Source organism: Cucumis sativus, chromosome 4 (assembly GCF_000004075.3).
Source record: "Cucumis sativus cultivar 9930 chromosome 4, Cucumber_9930_V3, whole genome shotgun sequence".
Classification (NCBI taxonomy): domain Eukaryota; kingdom Viridiplantae; phylum Streptophyta; class Magnoliopsida; order Cucurbitales; family Cucurbitaceae; genus Cucumis; species Cucumis sativus.
This window is the reverse complement of record NC_026658.2, coordinates 14,015,696-14,035,211: the sequence shown is the minus strand read 5'-3', so window position 1 is coordinate 14,035,211 and position 19,516 is coordinate 14,015,696. Positions and strand designations below refer to the sequence as shown.

The window sequence follows — 19,516 nt, the reverse complement described above, 5'->3', positions numbered from 1 at the left end:
CAATCAATATGGTAAACATTCATCGTCCTCTTTAGGCGTTTCTATTTAAACCTTTATTCTTCCTTACATTTCCCCTATTAAATTTCCTTCTTCCTCTCTATTCTAAATTTGAAAGCTAATCTAATCTAATCTAATCCTAGAGAGGAATTTAACAGTTTGAATCAAATGCCCATTTTGTGCCCTCTACTGACAAAAGCTATAGTATTTGCCATTGCAGCCCGTGAAGATATGTTATGTTCTAAACCCGTGAGATTGGTCATTGGGATTCGTGAAACTTTATTTCATTTTTCAAATAATATGATTAAAAGAATTGTAATCTCAAAGAAAGAGAAGCAATTATTAACTCTGAAAAATGTATAACTATTGAGAAATTATATTCTCAAACAACTCAATAATACACACAGCTATGAACCTTTAATCATTGGATTCAAAGGTTTATATGAAGATTATGTATAATACAAGTAAAATAAAAACTACAAAGTATGACCAACTAAGACCCATTTTCCATCATATTTCACTATCAAATATAATGCATATTAATGCAATGATACTAGACTTCTTTTTTTCTTTTTTTTTTCCCCTAATCAATATTGGATTTCATAGATTATTATCAGTTAAAGATTAAAGAAAAAAGGCTTTGAAAAAGTAAAAGTTTTTGAACATCTTTTTGTTTTACATAATAATACAAACATGAATAATAATAATAACAATTATAAGCTTTGATGGAACCAAATTTAAATTTGTCTAACAAGCTTTGAGGGGCTTTCCACAAAGACAGTCATTGAAAACAAACGATGCTGCTTCTAAATGATCGAACGGTGCTCCGTTTGGTATCGGACCACAAAGATGGTTGTGGCTCAAATCCAAGTGTCCGATGTATGAAGCTTCCGATACTGATTTTGGGATGGGCCCTTTTAAGTTGTTGTACGATAAATCAAGAACTGTGAAGTAAGATTGTGACTTGAAAACATCTGGTAAGTTTCCGGTTAGATAGTTTCGGCTTAGATTCAAATCGCTTATTCCCGAAACTAAAATACTCGGCGGAATGCTTCCGGAGAATTTGTTGCCGTCCAGATTCAATGTAGCTAAAACCGCCATTCTTCCGATCCAACTCGGGATTACACCGGATAGTTGGTTTTGAGAAAGATCCAAGTCTGCGAGTCGGTAGATCTTCGAAATGGAATCAGGAAGTGAACCGGAGAGTTGGTTCCGGCTAAGTAAAGCTCTGCTCAACATCCTCAAATTCCCGAAATTTCGGGGTAACTGACCGGAGAATTTATTGTTTCGGAGGTCCAGATGCATCAAATTCGTAAGCGCCGTAAGCGACGCCGGAATGGAACCGGAAATCAAATTATCCGCAACGTTCAAAACCGTGAGTCGACGAAGTCGACCAATATCCGCCGGAAGGTCACCAGAAAGACGGTTACCAATAAGGTCTAGAATCCTGAGAAACGGCAAAGAAGTTATACACCTCGGAATCTCACCGGTGATCCCCTTCCAATCAGCAATAATAACGCTAGAAAGACGCGTAAGCTTGCAGATCTCAGGAGAAATAGAACCAGTCATATAACCAGTACGATGAGCCCTTTCGAAAATGGGGTCCTCGGCTTCTCCCCGAAGACTAATATCAGCAACCCGGTGAGTGACCTGGTCACAGCTAATACCATGCCATCGGTTACAACAGTCATCTCCGGTCCAAGAGTTGAAGATCCCTAAATAAGGCTCATGAAGAGCAGCTCTGAAAGCCAAAAGAGCTGCTCGTTCGGAGGGTGGGCAGGCATGAACGACCGAGGAAACGGCCAGAATGAGTAAAAGCGAAAAGCACCGAAGGGCGGTGCGCATCTTGAGGTGCGATCCGTTGAGAAATAAATGAAAAGGTGGGGGGTGGGATCAGAGTGGAAACTGAAGCACTGCCATTGAAGTGAACGTTGTGAATATATAGAGTCATTGAAGAGAGTGAAGATGGAAGAGAATGACGAAAGTACCCCTAACATGGGTATAGGAAATCAGAGAGATACTTTAAATATGCTAATGTCCTTTTTCGAATTTTCCATCGCGTATTGTCCACGTCATCAGTAGGCACATGTGGAATGTAAAAGTGTGCCATGTGTATGATAATGATGTGTGTGTTTGTGTAATGTTGATTATTAGTTTTAATATTAGAATTTTATATAATCTTTTAACAAAAATCAAAATATTAATTATAAAATTGTCTTCCCTCTCCTATTTGGAGATTCCAATCACAAAATTTAGTAATCACTACCACTCACTTGAATTCATGCTAAACAATATCAATCTTATATTTTTCAAACATAATAAATCTTATTGAGTTTGATTTCTTTTTTTTTTTTAGTTTACCAAACTTTATAATAATATTTTTAACAAATTATAAATATGATAAAATCTAAATCTACTCAAAATATTTACAAAATATACCCAAATTTTAAAATTCTATCACTAATAGACACCAGTATACGATCATATACATTTCTATCAATATTTTATCAATGCATTGATAGACCTTTATTATTATTAAAATCTAAAATGTCCATTTTTTAAATTAAAATGTTACAAAGGAAAAGTATGCAACGACTAAATGTTTTTTTTCCCCGCAAAGTTATGGTATTAAAGCGTGTTTACGAGAGAACCTAACTCCAAGCCTCAAAATTTATAATTTACAAGTATTGTGTCAATTGAACTATATTTATGTTGAAATAAGAACTAGACGTTAGAAGCTAAAGTTAAGATACTATATATATCCTTAAAAAATATATAAAATGATTTGAACTTGTCTCAAGGTCATTCAAAGTGACTTAACATAGTATTACAAGAATTAATACAGTCGTACGATAAGATTGCTACTGACTTGTTAGTGTGAAAGGTAATATTCTTCTTTTGATAGGACCTATCTTTCTCGTATTAACACTTCAAGGTATGATTTATTTTCTAATTGATATTTGATATAATCTATAGAATAATGACATTTTATCAACCTTGAAATGAAAGTTTATAGGACACATGAGAAGTGGGGATGCAAGTAGAAGAGTAGGGTATATATAGTGATTTAGTTATTAGGTCTATTTGCCCCATTAATGGTGGTTGATGCTATTGTGTGTCAGCAAACTAAAGAAAGAAGAAGGGGGAGAGAATGTAAATCACATCTCGACTTCATCATTTTTATGCCTAACAATACAACAAAAATAAGTGTAATCCAAGATGCATCAATCGTTCCATAACTTATAACCACATGTTTGAGTTATAGCAATAATGTATAGCTTTAAATTCGTTGATTCCAAATAACACCCAATATAAGAAAGCTTCATGCGTTGTTTATTATTATAATATGAAGTAAGGAGAATTTAATAAAATTGGCGAAAAAGTAGCTATATGATTGATGATTAATCATTGTAATTAATGAAAAAATATGTGTATGATTAGTGGGAAAATTGAATTAAATTTGGGAAGGTAAGGCATAAGTAGCCGAATTTGTGTCTCCCATTAAGGAATCATAGGTTTTGGAAATAAGTGAGAGTTTTAATTAATTTGAAGAGTTAAAATGAATTAAAAGTGGGTCATAAGGTATGATTGAACAGAAAAGGATTTGTCGTTTGCATTAAATTGGAATGGGGGATGGGGGGTTTGAATTTAGGGTTATCATGAAGCTGTACACAAGAGTGGGGATTGCTTGTTTGGGTTTTAATTAATTTTCATGAACTTGAAGATCACCACGTTTTCCAATGGGACCATTGTTCATATTTTTGGCCCCATCAATCCCATATTCATCATTGCAATGGAAGATAGATATATACAACTTAATTTCCATATTTTAATTCGCTTTTTTACGTGCCCAATTTCCCAACCGACATGAGTTTTTTCTTCTTTATCATGTATTCACATGTGAATATATGGATTGGCCATGAAAAAGGCTTCCACTGATCTTACTCTTACATTCTACCAACAAAAATTACACATTGTTTAGTGAAGTCTTTCATTAACTAATAGTTGAGGGAAGATAGAACACAATTATATCTTCCTGCCAGCGTATGATGGTGGTCACATGGTGCATTTCTAGGTCTGTCGATCTCATTTGGTGCGAAGGGTAGATACATTTGTGATTATTGGAGAATGTGTGTATCTTTCTTAAACATAGTTTCTCGTAGACACGAAAATGTTAAGATATGGTTTCTCTTGTGAGGATAATATATTTATAATGGGTTTTAGGGGGGAGAAGGGGGTTAGTGGTCTCGAGCTTGTTTGTCTCTTGTTTAGGTTCAATTATATATATATATATATATATATAATCTTAAATGAAGTATTAGTTAATATAAATAAATAGAGTGTAGACTCAAATATCCAAGGATAATATACTAACTTAGACAATAACATAAAATTTTGAGAAATTATATCAAATGACAAAAATATTTAAAAAAAAAAAAACTCATAACACCTTTTTTTTTTTTTACATATTGTGAATATGATAAAATTAGTGATATCAGACATCTATCAGACGGTAATTATAAGGTTATTGGAGGGCTATCAGACGGTAATCATTGGGTTATCGCTTTTTTAAATTTGCTAATTTTGTAATTTAGAAAATTTAGTGATATGTGGTCCGTTATCATAATTTTTCTTTTGATATTTTTGGAAAAGTTACTAAAAATTTTCTATACTAAGTTAGAGTATGAAAAAAATTAATGCCATCCGTACTTATTGTATGTTATATTAATATATTTTTACAAATAGTGTAACATTCACTAACAAATAATATATATGAAACCTACCAATAATTGTTGTTTATAATGTGAAAAAGGAAAATATGGTATGGATAGGCATTAATGACTTTTTGGATGGACTGAGAGGTTTTATTAGTTCAAGTAATTAACAAACTTAATTAAATGTTTAGGGGTTAAATGAAACTAATATACCAAAGCCTTAGTGACATTAATTATATACGTGTCTCTAAACGAAATCCATTAATTAAATAAAGAATCCTAAAAAGTATAAGGCATTAATTAAATAAAGAATCTGTAGAGTAAGAAATAAAAAGATGAATTAAGTTGAAAGATATTAATGGTTTATTATCAGTTTTATTAATATTGAGGAGTGTTGTGGATAATTATGATTAACTTAATTAATTTGTTCCCAAATGAAGGGGGAAGAAGCCACGTAGGCTGTATCCATCCACATTATGAATTAATTTATTTGGCTCTCAAACTATATAAAATTTTAATTAAGTGTTACAAAACCACATTTATTCTTTTACCTATCCCTACGTTTTATTTAATTTCATTGGAATCAAACCTACAAACTAATATTATTTCATTTTCTTTTTCTATTTCTTTCATTCGAGTTTAACGATTTGAATAACACAATAACATATAGATCTTTATATTTTTTTTAAAGGTTTAATTTACATACATTGAACTACAAATTATCATAAATAAATTCATGTTTGTAGCCAACATATATATACGATATGATTTTGTAACTTTAAGAAGTAATTTACAAGATATATTGAACCGTTTTTGTCCTAGAGTATCTAACAGATATATTCAACGATTTCCAAGATGAATAAATCCATAACACAGATCATTGCATTTGTTTGTGTCCAATATAATATTAAACTTTGAACTGTAAATCAACAATATATATAGTATATCCCACATAGGAGTTGAAGAGAACAACAAGGTGTGCTTTATATTTTCTTGGGTGTATGATATAGTAAATTAAGATTAATGTAGTGGGTGTGTTTGATTAAGTTATTATATATATATATATATATGCATGTGGAAGTGCATGTGAAGAGATCTGTCAAAAACAAAACACATTGACCCAATTGGGACAGCAAATGTAAGAGATCCATGTTTTTGGATTATATCCAACTTTTTTCTCTCTCTTATCATACATTTATTTAATCACACATTTGTTTTCTTTTAATTTCTTCCTCTACCATATAATTCACTAATAATCAATGTGTTTAATCATTGCAATTTCTACCCAATTGCACTACAAATTACCTGGATAATTACAATGTCTTTCATTCAAGCGATAATACAAATAGGGAAATAGATAGAGAAGATGAGGAGGAGGGAAAAGGAAGGTGCATGTGAGGAGGAAGAAATTAGGTGTTTACTGGGGGAGTCAACCACAAATCCTGGGTGGTCAACCATATTGATTTTATGTGAAATGTAAGCATTTAATTCAATCCCAAAATCACGCTAATTCAGGAAATTAATTCTGTATATAACTTTATATTATAATAACATCTCTACAATAATGCAACAACGATACATCCCACAATTCGTTACCCCATGCTTCAATCATTCATTCATACACTCATAAATACATACATACATACAGCCCCTTCTCTTGCTAACCAACCCTCTCATCATCCCACCTCCAAACCTCCAACCATATATGTTCTAACCATGTCTTAACCTTAAGTAACACACTTCTTGGCTTATTTGGTTATCTAATTATTCTAATGCAACTCAAGAAACCTTATACCAAGTAGTTTTGCTTTGGAGTAAAAGTGGGAGAGAATTGAGGGATTTTGTGGACTGTTTTCAACCGTAGAGTATAGAAGAAGAAATAGAATTTGGAAGGAATGGATGGATGGATGGATCAATAAAAGCCCATTTAAAAGTAGAGAATTTCTTGAGGTCCATCAATTGGAAGCCCATGGGCCACAGCCCAGATTGTTACTTAGGGTTTGGAAGTGAATATGTGAGGAAATACAAACAAATGTATTAAATGCATATATTACTATTGAATATTGATAGTTACATTAGGTTACAATAACACAATCAAAAACTCCATTTATAACTTCAACATCATTTAAAATATTCTTTCTTTACAATTTCAACAAATCTTAACATGTATGTATTTAACAGTCGTTTCGTAGAATTTCAGTTATATGTTATATTTCGTTTTAGTTTTCAACCATCTCTTAGGTTGATGTTCAAACAAGAACCTCGACAATACTAGCCATATTGTTATTATTTTTCACGGTTGACAAGTTTCAAAAAAGATTCCAAAAGAAGAATTTGTTTAATCTAATTCACCAAGAATAGTTGTCATTTAAATATGAACTACTAATTTGAATTCGTTTGATTTAAAGTTATAAGATAGATTTTGTATTTTTCTAACAACAAATATACTTTTTTAGTGAATATATAGTGGTAAATTTGATATTTAAGATGACAAAATTTTCAATTCATCGTTTTTGGTTTTCCTAATATGATCATTAAAGGAGCACAAGTTTAGGTTAATGTTATATATAGCTAATCCATCGTTAAGGAAAAGATATGGCAAATACCATTTAAGCCCAATGTATAATCAATTTTTATTACATTTGATTTTATTTAAGGTATACTAATCTTAAAATCTTAAAAGAAATAATTAAAAAAAAACATATACTAATTAAAAGGTAAAATTATTTTTTTAAAGGATGAGTTCCATATTCTTAAATCATTCCAATATAGATAGCACAAAAATGGTTAAAAGACTATAAAAAACTATGTCCAGCTATCATTTCAAAGGTTTTTGTTTTTTCATATTAAAGTAATTAATTATATCAAAGAGTTAGAAATTGAAGTGATACGAACTCTATTACTATGAATTGCTATTATTTTTTAAATTGTGCTATTTATTTTTTTTAGTAGGTTGTAATTGAAAGTGGATCGTAAATGAAGTGTATCCTCAGCCAAGTAATGACTTCTTTTCTAATAATATTTTCATTACACCATATGTGTATTAAAATTACAAAGTGTATAATGCAAAATTTAAACTTTGATATAGAGAAAGAGAGAAGTAAAAATATATATGGAAGAACCCAACGTTCACTTTCCATATATTTTCAAAATTTCCCTCTCAAAACTATGATTTTGAATATTCTTCATTTCAATTTCCAATAATTCCCCACCACATTTTGCAATTCCTTTTTTTCTCATTTGCTTCCGCCATGGACGACGATCACCATAACCAAGAAAACTTTTTTCAATCCTTCCCTAATCTCGTCTCTTTCGCATCCCCTCTTCATACACCTTCCCACCGCCGTCTTTCCAGTAACTTCACTCAACCCAGACCCCCGATCCCCGCTCCTAGACGCCTCTCTTGGGTTTCTCTTCAGGGGAGGCTCGTTAACGCCCAACAAGCTAGCTCGGTCCCATCTATTGGAGGCGGCTTTGGCCCTGACGAAGCCATTGCTTGGCAGTTGTTCAGCCCCATTGAACGGTTTCTTATAGTTGCCGTCATTGGCGTTGCTGTTTCTGAGTCCAAGAGCAACCATCAGATCGGCCAGCTTAAACGAGCTGTTGAACTTAGGGTATTGCTTCTATTTCTTTGAATTATTTAGGCCTTTTTTCTCTTTGCTTCTTTAATTTCATTCCATGAAAATGTAATTTGCAATCTATAAAATGGTATTTATGAACTAGTAATGGTTTTTTTTTTTTTTTTCTTTTGTTGAATCTTTTGAAATTACTTTGGGTAATCAATGGATTTTATTCTTTATTTATTCTGTCATCAAATGTTTTAAAGTTCGCTCGCTTTCTTGCTACTTTGCAAGTATGCTTTTACAATTTCATACCACTATAGCTACTTTGCAAGTATGCTTCTACAATTTCATACCACTAGTCTTGTTTGTCCTAAGACGAATTCCTCTGGCCCCATTCGTCTTTCCAAGCATATCTAAAGATTTATTATTAAGAATCTTTTGGTGAGTTTGGACTGTTTAACTATTCGCTCACTTTATGGGAACTCAAAGTATAATACTAAAAAGACATTTTTGCTCCATGGTGATTCTGACTTCAAATTTAAAGCTTAAATTGCTGATTTCTTGCAGTTGTTATTTTAGGGTAACTGTGTTTGTTTTTGAAATTACCAGGATCAAGTGCTTCTAAGTATGCAACAGAAGCTTGATGATCTATGTAATCAAGTCAATCCTGTTAAGGATCAATCTGGAACTGAAAATGACATGGCTTTGAAAAAGAATGCTGACTTGGAAGATTCTGGGGCCTTTGGGAATGATAAGATTAAGTTCGATGATTGTGGGTGTTGGCTTTGTGATGAGCATCTGGATTTACTCAGTCGTTTGGAGGTAGAAACACTCAATTCTCTATCGTCTCTTTGAAATTTGAAATTTGAAATTTACGAACTCACAATCACAAACCCCATTTTTGTTTCTCCTCAGCAGGGTAACGCCGCTACAAAACACTCTTGCGGGGCAGAAATGTTGCAATACAAAATGCCACTAATTAACCAAGCAGAGCAAGAGGAGCGAAGAATGTCTGATTTGTCTGATTGGGCTTCCAGTGTCACTTCTGTTGCTGATATACAGGTCAGTCCAATCTGAAATTTCCAGAATATTATAAGGTTTTAGCAATGGACCATTCTTCTGAGAGTTTTTTGAATATTAAAGTTTGTTCCCATGTGGATTGCAGTACTTAGTATAAAGAATAAATATAAGGGCTAAAGATATATAAAGTGTTTCATGTTATTGTAATCCTTTTGTTTCATTCTTTACAGATGAATACCTTATCCATTGAACAAGATATGTTATTTCTGAAGAAAGATTGCGAGGAGAAAGACGCAAGCATCAAGGAATTAACTAATTTACTCCATTCGTCTGAGGTTTATGGTTCACAGGTAATAATATTAGTACTCCTCTGTTCTTCAATCTCTCCCTCCTTTTCAAGGATTCCCCTCTAATGGACGTTTCTTGTGTTTTCCATCTCCACAGAGAATTTCAGAGTTGGAAGACATCATTCGTCGGAAGAACATGATTATTACAAAGCTGAAAAAGGACATGGTTGTTCTTGAACAGAAGGTACCAAAAAGAAAACACAAATTTTAGTTTTTTACAAGTTGGAATCTCATCTTTTGTGTGTGTTTTTAATTCAAGGTTATTCAACTGACGAGGCTTCGAAGGCCCTCTTCGTGCACATCGAACTCGGAAATGCAGCCGATCCCTTACATGACAGATAACCTTCTTTACGACATGGAAAGTAGTACGAGTCCTTCATCTTCAGACTCAGACTGCTCCCATTCAGAAAGCTCACAACCTCCCCCCACAAGAAAGCAGGATAATATCGTCCATCATATTCAAAAGAAAGAGCCTTGTTTGACAAGAACATCCCTGAAATCAGGTACTAAAAAGAGACCTCCAACTTCAGATTCTCGCTCAAAGCCTCAAATGGCAACCCCTCTTAAAGAAATTACATCGTCAACGCCATCGTCCAGGCAAAGAGGAGGGGGAGAGGTAGTAGTAGTCCGTGGCAATGGGAATGTGGATTCGACAAATATGAGAAGACGCTTACAAACTGTGGGTAAGGACACACCTCAACGAAAGAGACATATTTAGTAAAACAGATAAAGATTTGGAAAACTATGATTAGTTAGAACGAACATAATTGAGAAGATGGGTTTAAGGTTAGGTGGGAAAATGATTTTGGTGGAAGATAGTTGATGTATTTATGCATTCACACATTGAAATCTATGAATTTGAAGAATATGATGCACAAAACTGTGAGACATGATGGCATGTAATGTCAATGTTAGTTAATACAATTAAAATGTGTATTATTTAAGAACATAGTCTCCTCAAAGTCCTAATTTGGTTGCTGCATTGTTTTCTAGAATGTCTTTAAAAAGGAAGTAAGAAAAGCAAGTCTTCATTTAAGTTGAAATTTGTGTACATTTTACACAGCTAATTGGTATATAATCATCTATATTTTACTGTTAAATATTTTTGAACAAAATTAGTAGTTAATAAATCAATTTCATTAAAGTAAAAACATTCCAAACAGGTTTTAAGATCATCAATTACAATAAAAGACATATGTATATATATATATATCATAATACTCCCCCTCAAGCTGGAGCAAATATGTCGATCATGTCCAGCTTGTTGCACAGATAACTTATCCTTGTTCCATTTAAAGCTTTAGTTAGAATATCTCCCAATTGTTCTCCGGTCTTCACATATCCTGTGGACACCAACCCATCTTGGATTTTCTCACGAATGAAGTGACAATCCACCTCAATATGTTTAGTTCGTTCATGAAATACTGGATTAGATGCAATATGAAGTGCAACTTGATTATCACACCATAATTTAGCTGGCACGTGAATACTGAAGCCTATCTCAGATAATAGTTGGTGAATCCATACTATTTCACACATAGATTGTGCCATAGCTCTATATTCTGACTCAGCACTCGAACGAGAAACAACATTTTGTTTCTTACTCTTCCATGAAACTAAGTTTCCACCTACAAAAACACAATATCCAGAAGTTGATCTCCTATCCTCACGAGACCCCGCCCAATCAGCATTAGAAAAACATTCAATTCTCGTATGTCCATGATCTCTATATAGGATCCCACGTCGAGGAGCAACTTTTAGATAACACAAAATCTGCTCTACTGCAGCCCAATGATCCACTGTAGGGGAAGACATGAATTGGCTTACAACACTTACAGAATATGCAATGTCGGGTCAAGTCACTGTTAAGTAGTTCAACTTCCAACTAATCTCCTATATCTCTCAGGATCTTTACATAATTCTTCTTCTTTAACAAGTTGCTGATTTGACATCATTGGAGTGCCACTTGGTTTGGTGCCTAATTTTCCTGTTTCAGACAAGAAATCAAGTATATATTTTCGTTGAGACAAATAAATACCTTTCTTGTATAAAACTGACTCTGAAGGAAAGTTTTGAGACACGAAATACTCAATGCATCATTTCCAGTAATAACAATATCATCAACATATACAACTAGTAGAGCTATGCCCTTATCAGATTGGCGATAGAAAACTGAATGATCAGATGTACTCTTCTTCATACCAAAGCATACAAGGGCTTGACTAAACTTACCAAACCACGCACGAGGACTTTGTTTCAAACCATACAGAGATTTTCGAAGGCGACATACTTTATCACTCTCCCCCTGAGCAACAAACCCTGGTGGTTGTTCCATATAAACTTCCTCTTGAAGATCACCGTGAAGAAAAACATTCTTAATGTCAAGTTGATGCAACGACCATTTATTGGTAGCAGCCATGAAAAGAAATAGGCGAATGGAAGTTAACTTGGCAACCAGAGAGTATGTATATGAATAATCAGTTCCATAGATTTGAGCATAACCTTTGGCAACAAGGCGAGCCTTTAATCGAGCCATTGTTCCATCAGGATTCATCTTGACAGCAAACACCCATTTACAACCAGTGGCCTTCTTTCCTGCAGGATGATATACCAAATCCCAAGTACCATTATCATCTAAAGCAGTCATCTCCTCAATCATTGCATTTTGCCAGCCAGGATGAGAAAAAGCTTCATGAACAGAGTTAGGAATAGATGTGGACTCAAAGACGTAATAAACGCATATGTGGAGGGAGATAACTGGTGATAGGAAATAAAGGAAGAAACGGGGTAAGTACACTTGCGTTTACCTTTACGAAGAGCAATGGGAAGATCATCACTTGGCTCTGGATCACATGATGAAGGAAGCATTGATGGAGGACATGAGTCTGAAGGTTGCGGTGGAGGTCGTCGGGAGTAGACTTGAGAAATCAACGGGCGGGAAGGAGGCACATCAGTAGACAAGGATGGTGTGAGAGAGGTAACCTCATATATAAAAAGATTGTCATCCTCCCCCTGACACGAACTCGATGGTAATGAAGTAAATGGTGTATCCTAAAAAAACAACATTAGGCGAAACCAGATACCTTTTAAGGGTAGGACAATAACAACGATAACCCTTTTAAACACGTGAATAACCCAAGAAGATACACTTCAAGGATTTGAGATCTAACTTAGTATGATGAGGACGAACGTCACGAACAAAACAGACACAACCAAATATCTTAGGAGCAATAGGAAACAAATGCTTGGTAGGAAAAAGAACACGATAGGGAATCTCACCATTAAGAACAGAGGAAGGCATTCTATTAATCAAAAAACAAGCTGTAGAGACAAGCATCAACTCAAAAGATTTTTGAAACATGCATTTGAAACGATAAAGCACGGGCAGTTTCAAGTAAATGCCTATTTTTCGCTCTGCAACACCATTTTGAGATGGAGTGTCAGCACAGGAAGATTGATGAATAATGCCATTTTCACACAAGTAAGAGCCAAGAGAATGAGAAAAATATTCACCCGCATTATCAGTACGCAAAGTTTTGATAGAGACATTAAATTGGTTTTTTATTTCAGTATGAAAGGCACAAAAATGAGATAATAACTCAGAACGATTTTTCATTAAATATAACCAAGTTAGACGAGAATGATCGTCAACAAAAGTAACAAAATAACGAAAGCCTGTTTGAGATACAACTGGACACGGACCCCAAATATCAGAATGAACTAACTCAAATGGAGCAATTGCTCGTTTATCGACTCGAGGACTCGAACTAAGACGATGAAATTTCGCAAATTGACACGAATCACAATTTAAAGAGGACAAAGACCTAAATTCTGGATAAAGTTTCTTCAACACGAACAAAGATGGATGACCTAAACGACAATGGACTTCAAAAGGAGAGGGAACGACAGGACACGCCACAGCTTGCGATACTTGATGATCAAAGAGATAAAGGCCTCCTGACTCATATCCTCTACCAATAATCTTCTTCGTCACACGATCCTGAAACAAGCAATAACCAGAAAAGAACATGACAACACAATTTAGGTCATGAGTAAGTTGACTAGTAGAAATTAAATTAAAGGATAAGTTAGGCAAATGTAACACAGAAGAGAGAGAAAAGGATGGGGTAAGGTGAATAGTGCCAGAGCCAAGAACAGAAGATGTGGAGCCATCGGCCAATGTAACCGATGGAAAAGGGGCAGGGGACAACGGTCTAGAAAATAGGTGAGAATTACCTGTCATATGAGCTGTGGCACCAGAGTCTATGACCCATTTGGTAGATGATGTAAGAAGACACTTTATATTACCTGGGGCAACAGTGGATGCAATCGGAGTAGAGGAAGATGACGCTTGTAATGACTCTTGGTAATTCTGAAACTTAGCAAACTCATCTGCAGAAATAGTAACTGACGCCTCTGGTATATCACATGTGGAGGCTATCTGAGCATGTTGAGATCGTTGACTATTCTTATATAGCAATTTCCGACAATCACGTTTCATATGGCCTGGCTTACGACAGTAGTTACAAACAATCTCTACAGACTCTGGTTTTCGATGATCAGTACTATTCCTCTGAGGTGCCCGAGGGTTATTGTTCTTGCTAAAGAGAGCACTACTGGGTTGAGGAATAGACACACTAGTCGGAGAGCTTTCAATGCGAAGGACTCGAGTGAAGGCATCATCTAATGATGGAATCTTGGAGTCAGAGAGAATCTGTGTCTTTGTCATTCCAAATTCAGGTAAGAGTCCATTCAGAAAAATAATAACAACCATCTTCTCTCATTGAACTTGTTGAACTTTAACATCAAGACTAAAAGGTAATAACAAGCCAAGCTCGACAGTGATCTTCTTAAGCCGCATAAAGTAGCTGGTGACAGACTCAGCTTTCTCAGCTTTCTGTTTCGCATGAAAAAATTGCATACAAACTTCAAACATTCTATGCACTTGCTCTTTACCTGAATATAGAAAATCCAAAAATTCCAGAAGTTCTTTAACAGACTCACAGTGATCAACCAATCCAATTATCTCACTCTCAATTGAATTCTTGATCTGAAGATATAAACGGGCATCATCACGAAGCCAATCCTTCTTCTGCTTTGCATCTTTTGGGGGATCTTCAGTCATATGATCATCCATATCAGTACTTCTCAAATAAAATAAAATTGTCCGACGCCAATCGTAATAATTAGATCCATTTAACTTATGTTCTGTGAGCTTAGAGGCCAAGGGAATAACGTTGGAGACTACCAAATTTTTTATGTCGGCCATATTGAAGTCACATGTTGATTGTAGTCCACACGAACAAAGAGAAAATCAATCCAAACAGCTGCAAAATTAGAAAAAGACCCAAAACCAATCGTGTAACCTTCAGTTTTCATCAAACCCGAATGTTATTTGATAGACCCAATGGTATAGACTGACAGGAAACAATGGTTCGAGACAAGCCTAGAAGACGGAAGACAAATCGAACTTCTCACGCGCCGTCGCGTGGGTGAAGGCGACGATGATTCTGGCGGCGTGTGACGGTCACGCGCGGTGTTTTCCAGCGATCGGCGAAGACATACTTGGGCGGACTGAGGTGGTGCTTCTTATTGTATGGGCGGTGTCGACAAATGGTCAGCGAAAGGTAACCTAAACTCAAACCTAATGGAGGAGGAAGCTAATGGCCATTCAAAACCCTAATGACTCTAATACCATGTAATCTAGAATTCAAAGAAGTGACTGTCTTATTATCTTTTGAGTCAAAGCAATATTACATATTTATATAGAGAATAAACTAAACCTTAAAGACTACATAAAATTACAATAAAGGACATATTACGTATATCACAACATTAAGATCATCATAGATTAGTAGTTAATTAATTTTAAATTTTGTTTACATCATCCTACTTGGAATATTTGTGATCCCAACCCAATTGTTTGGAAAAGGAATAAAAATGGATTTTATTTTTTATTTTTGGTTGGAAATAATAAAATTGCATATTTGTTTATTAATAATTTTGGATGACGTGTATGAATGAAAAAGAAGACGTGAAGTGACGTCGTAATGTAGAGGGCGGCCAATCGTATTGGAACTCTCTCACCCTTTCACTCTTTCTTTCTTTCATTCCTTTCCCACTTTTCTTACCTTTTTCCTTTTCCATTTTTATATCATCATTATATTCTTTCAAATTTTTCTAAATTTCCAATTTTCTCTCATTAAATCATACTAACTTTTATTTTTATAAATATAACAAATCGTTGAAATATTTATAATATAAATAACAAAACGAGAGACTATCAACCACGGGTCTTTTTTAAATATTTCAAGTTCAAATCAACTTTTTTTCTAATATAAACGATTAATGATTTTTTTCAATTAATTTGAGAAACAAATTTCATTAGAAGATTCCAAAGCAATGTTTTATTTGTTTTACTTTTATAAAATTAAGATTTTCTTATCTTGAATCCTATGATATTGATATTTGTATATATATGTATATATTAGAAGAATAGTTTATGTATTACATATATGAATAATCAATTTGTCAACCATTAGTCTTTTTTAATTAAATGATTTTGGCTATTAATTATAAACAGTAATCTTCATAAGAATTAAGAAAGATTTTGAGGAGTTTTATTAGTTGTCCAATTGATTTGTCAATATGTGTTGAATGAAAAGTACTTTTGTATTATTTTCTTCCTTTTTATCATATTGTAACAATTTTAACATTAAACTTACAAACAATTTTTATTTTCTAATAATTTTAAATAGTTTTGCAAGTATGCTTTTAATAATAGCCCGTTGTTCTCAAATATTATAAAATGAACCAAAATATATATAATTGTTTATAACAAAGCTTCACTGTTGAATGTGATACATTTTGTTATATTTATAAATATTTTCAATATTTTTTATTGATTTAAATTACATGTGATCGTTAGTTGAATAAATATTCAATATCGAGTCTTCAAATAATTTTTTTTAACCTTTGTTGTATGAAGCATTATATTTATAATTTATAAGCTATAGCAAAAATTTTGAATTCTATAAATGATAAAAACTGATAGACTTATGTCACTAACTATCAATATCACTGATTGATAGAAGAATATCAATGTCTACCAAATGTTTATTATTGATAGAATCTGAAAGTTTACTATAACTTGTAAATATTTTGTCAAATTTGTTATTTTTGACAATATTGCTTATTATATTTTCTAAGTTACAAATAGTTGATCCCTTTGTAGGGCTTGTAGCATCATCTAAGTTGGTTTGAGCTAGTTGGTTGCGCTTATTTCCTTTGTCTATCGTGTGTAACGTCGCATAGCATATAGCACATAGGTAGAGGTTAGAGGGACATACTACCTACTACCTACTTAACCCTTAGTGTAATTCTTAATAAATAGGTAGGAAATTAATCACAAAAATAAACGATATTTTTGTAAATTTCATAAATTGGGTTATCATATAATTTGTATATTTATAATTCTTTACAAAGGAAGAAAAAAATCGTTATCAAATGGAATATGAAGAAAGGATTTAGCAAATTGTGTGGATTTTAATTCAACCATTTGGAAGAAATTGGTTGGAATTTTAATTTGGTTACAAAAAGTTCAAAATATTGACTTTCCGAAACTCTCAAAAACCAAAGGATCGGTTTCTGTTTCTCATATTTCTCTACACATCGAAGCTTTTTCGTTTCATTTCTCCATTCTCATCTCACCAATTTTGTATTTCTCTTCTTCTTAAGATGCCCATGGACCGAATTCAGCCCACCTCCGAATCCCCAAGCACCAGGCTCATGGTTCTCTCCATCGAATGTATCAAAGGAAGCTCACGCGCCGACGAGTGGACCGGCGACATGCTTCAGACTGGCGACATAGTTGAGGAGCTAACCATCGGTTCCTCTCTTTGTGTTAGATCCCCTTTCAAGCATGGCCGCTCCGGAATTCAGAAAATTCTGCACAATTCCTTCAAGGACAAACAGACTTCCATCCTGGTTCGAGTCCGCCGTGGCCGAGACGACTTTTCCGAGCTCCAGGCCTGTATTGTCCCCAACGATTCCGCCGGAAGAAAGCAGTACGTTCTCCGGTCCATCAGTGACCCGAATTACGTTGTTGGGTTCATGGATCGCACCGAGTCGGAATGCTTCGACCTTCAAGGTTCGCTTCCCGCCGTGATTTTTGACTTTTCTTTTCATACCTTCACACGTGTCAAGCAAAACTTCATCTTCCTTTATATGTTTCTTTTTCTGTTTTTGTTTTGTTCAATAAAGGAATTTCATTTTTGTTCTTTTCAACCAAAAGATTCCGCTTTTTACAGAATTTCTCTAACTTCTGTCTTCTTAATCATTTATGGATAGTTAGTAGGTTAGTTGTTGAATGAATAATAGAATATAGGGTTTTAGAGAGATTATTATTTTGGTTTAGGGACTAAATCAGAGGGTTATTTTTCTAACAAATTGGTTTTTTTAATATGAAAAATTGCAGCATCTAGGAGTGACAGAATGGTGAGTGCATTAGAAAGAACAAGGCTTCAAGATGGATATGTAACATACCAATGGGAAAGAAGAATGCATGAATCGTTATCTGTCCCATATTCAAGCTCTTTTCTTTCCATTCTTCTTCTTCCAAAAGCTGCTAATGAAGTTGCCACTCGCTACAATGATTTGGAAGACACCCTTGCAAGAGCCAATGCTTGGCTCAATTCAGCTCAAGCCACTGGTGTTCCCGTTGTCTTTATGAATATCCAAACTGAGTCTCTCTTAACTAAGGTGTGTATCTCTCTATTTTGTGAAGAACGTATTTTTTCAATAACAAATTAACATCCACCCTTTGTTTTTGCTTAACTTCTAGATATCTGGAGATACAGCTTCTTCTACTGTCAGTGCTGGGTCCTTGTCTGATTTGTCCAACCTCGCCAATGCCAGTCTCTATGGGTTTGAAGATTACCATGGGGTTGATATTGGCGTCGTTCGATCTGTTCGTCTATGGTATGCTCCACTCGGAGGAGAGCTTCCTATTGAGATCAAGCTTAAAGAAGGTGATTCTAAACTGGGGTTTTCCATTGGTCGCACGGAAGAGGTAATTCAACTCAATGACTTATCATCAAGTTGAATGATTTGAATCACAAGTGCCTTTTCTAAATTGGTTGTAAAATGCGTGGCAGGGATTTATCTATGTTTCAGCGGTGGATGAAGATGACAATGCGCCATCTTCAAGGTCAGGGCTGAACCATCTATACAAGGAAGCTGAAAATGCATCCAAGTTGTTAATAATCTCTAGAGTTTCGAATCAAAAGGTTCTCCCATGGATTGTATCTTCAACAGGCGCAATTCGATGCTTCGACACGGTTTCACTTAGCCAAAAGCTGTCGTTGCATAGGCACGCCAAGGTTCCAATCTTCTTACACGTCTTTCTGTGGGACAGAGAATTGTTAGCTTCCCTAATCAGCGCTACACCAATTAGGCAAAGATCGACAGCGTCGCAACCAGCTGCTCCAGCACGACTGGCTTTGCCTCCAGAATTTCAATTAGCTCGCCAACCAAATGATAACCAAATACAGCCATTGCCGGCCGATGCATTCAGCGAGAGTCTAAGCGTGAGTACAGATGAGTCGTCGTCAATCAGAACAGAACGAGACACCGCTGGTGAACTTTCCTTCAGATTTCACGAATTTTCTCTATCAAGCAACTGAAAAGATTTTTGGGTTGTTCTACCTATTGTTTCATATCTGATTAGAGAAATTAAATGTTATAAAGTCTTCTACAAAGAACAAATTCTTAGGTATTGTTGAGTATAGAATTTTTCCTTCCTGTATCTTATAGCGCTTGTGTATCCATCCATACAGAAAATTATAAAAAGGATTGTGTTTGCTTTAATTTAAAA

At 34.5% G+C, this 19,516-nt stretch overlaps 3 protein-coding genes across 4 annotated transcripts; 2 read left to right on the top strand and 1 right to left on the bottom strand.

The window, feature by feature from the left end:
- Positions 1 to 336: 336 nt before the first annotated feature.
- LOC101208074 (DNA damage-repair/toleration protein DRT100) lies at positions 337 to 1,923 on the bottom strand. Its single transcript, XM_004142083.3, has one exon. The coding sequence runs from the start codon at positions 1,840 to 1,842 to the stop codon at positions 745 to 747; it is 1,098 nt and encodes a 365-aa protein (XP_004142131.1). The 5' UTR covers positions 1,843 to 1,923; the 3' UTR covers positions 337 to 744.
- A 5,925-nt stretch (positions 1,924 to 7,848) lies between these two features.
- LOC101212475 lies at positions 7,849 to 10,591 on the top strand. Of its 2 annotated transcripts, none has more exons than XM_011655282.2 (6): positions 7,849 to 8,326; positions 8,885 to 9,097; positions 9,194 to 9,337; positions 9,526 to 9,645; positions 9,740 to 9,826; positions 9,902 to 10,591. In XM_011655282.2, the coding sequence occupies exons 1-6, from the start codon at positions 7,964 to 7,966 to the stop codon at positions 10,358 to 10,360; spliced, it is 1,386 nt and encodes a 461-aa protein (XP_011653584.1). In that variant the 5' UTR covers positions 7,849 to 7,963; the 3' UTR covers positions 10,361 to 10,591. The 2 variants fall into 2 exon arrangements, with proteins under 2 accessions (XP_011653584.1, XP_011653583.1); XM_011655281.2 differs by having other exon boundaries at positions 9,191 to 9,337.
- Positions 10,592 to 17,177: 6,586 nt separating this feature from the next.
- On the top strand, positions 17,178 to 19,516 carry LOC101208319. The gene is made up of 4 exons (XM_004142084.3): positions 17,178 to 17,791; positions 18,119 to 18,402; positions 18,485 to 18,712; positions 18,798 to 19,516. The coding sequence occupies exons 1-4, from the start codon at positions 17,380 to 17,382 to the stop codon at positions 19,323 to 19,325; spliced, it is 1,452 nt and encodes a 483-aa protein (XP_004142132.1). The 5' UTR covers positions 17,178 to 17,379; the 3' UTR covers positions 19,326 to 19,516.

What these genes read in the sequence shown, in the direction of transcription:
- LOC101208074 (XM_004142083.3), bottom strand. Translation starts at nt 1,842, where the DNA reads ATGCGCACCGCCCTTCGGTGCTTTTCGCTTTTACTCATTCTGGCCGTT.
- LOC101212475 (XM_011655281.2), top strand. Translation starts at nt 7,964, where the DNA reads ATGGACGACGATCACCATAACCAAGAAAACTTTTTTCAATCCTTCCCT. An exon ending in CTTCTGTTGCTGATATACAG is followed by an intron (nt 9,338 to 9,525) that starts GTCAGTCCAATC and finishes CATTCTTTACAG; the next exon opens with ATGAATACCTTATCCATTGA. An exon ending in TGGTTGTTCTTGAACAGAAG is followed by an intron (nt 9,827 to 9,901) that starts GTACCAAAAAGA and finishes TTTTAATTCAAG; the next exon opens with GTTATTCAACTGACGAGGCT.
- LOC101208319 (XM_004142084.3), top strand. Translation starts at nt 17,380, where the DNA reads ATGCCCATGGACCGAATTCAGCCCACCTCCGAATCCCCAAGCACCAGG. An exon ending in GGAATGCTTCGACCTTCAAG is followed by an intron (nt 17,792 to 18,118) that starts GTTCGCTTCCCG and finishes GAAAAATTGCAG; the next exon opens with CATCTAGGAGTGACAGAATG. An exon ending in CTGAGTCTCTCTTAACTAAG is followed by an intron (nt 18,403 to 18,484) that starts GTGTGTATCTCT and finishes CTTAACTTCTAG; the next exon opens with ATATCTGGAGATACAGCTTC.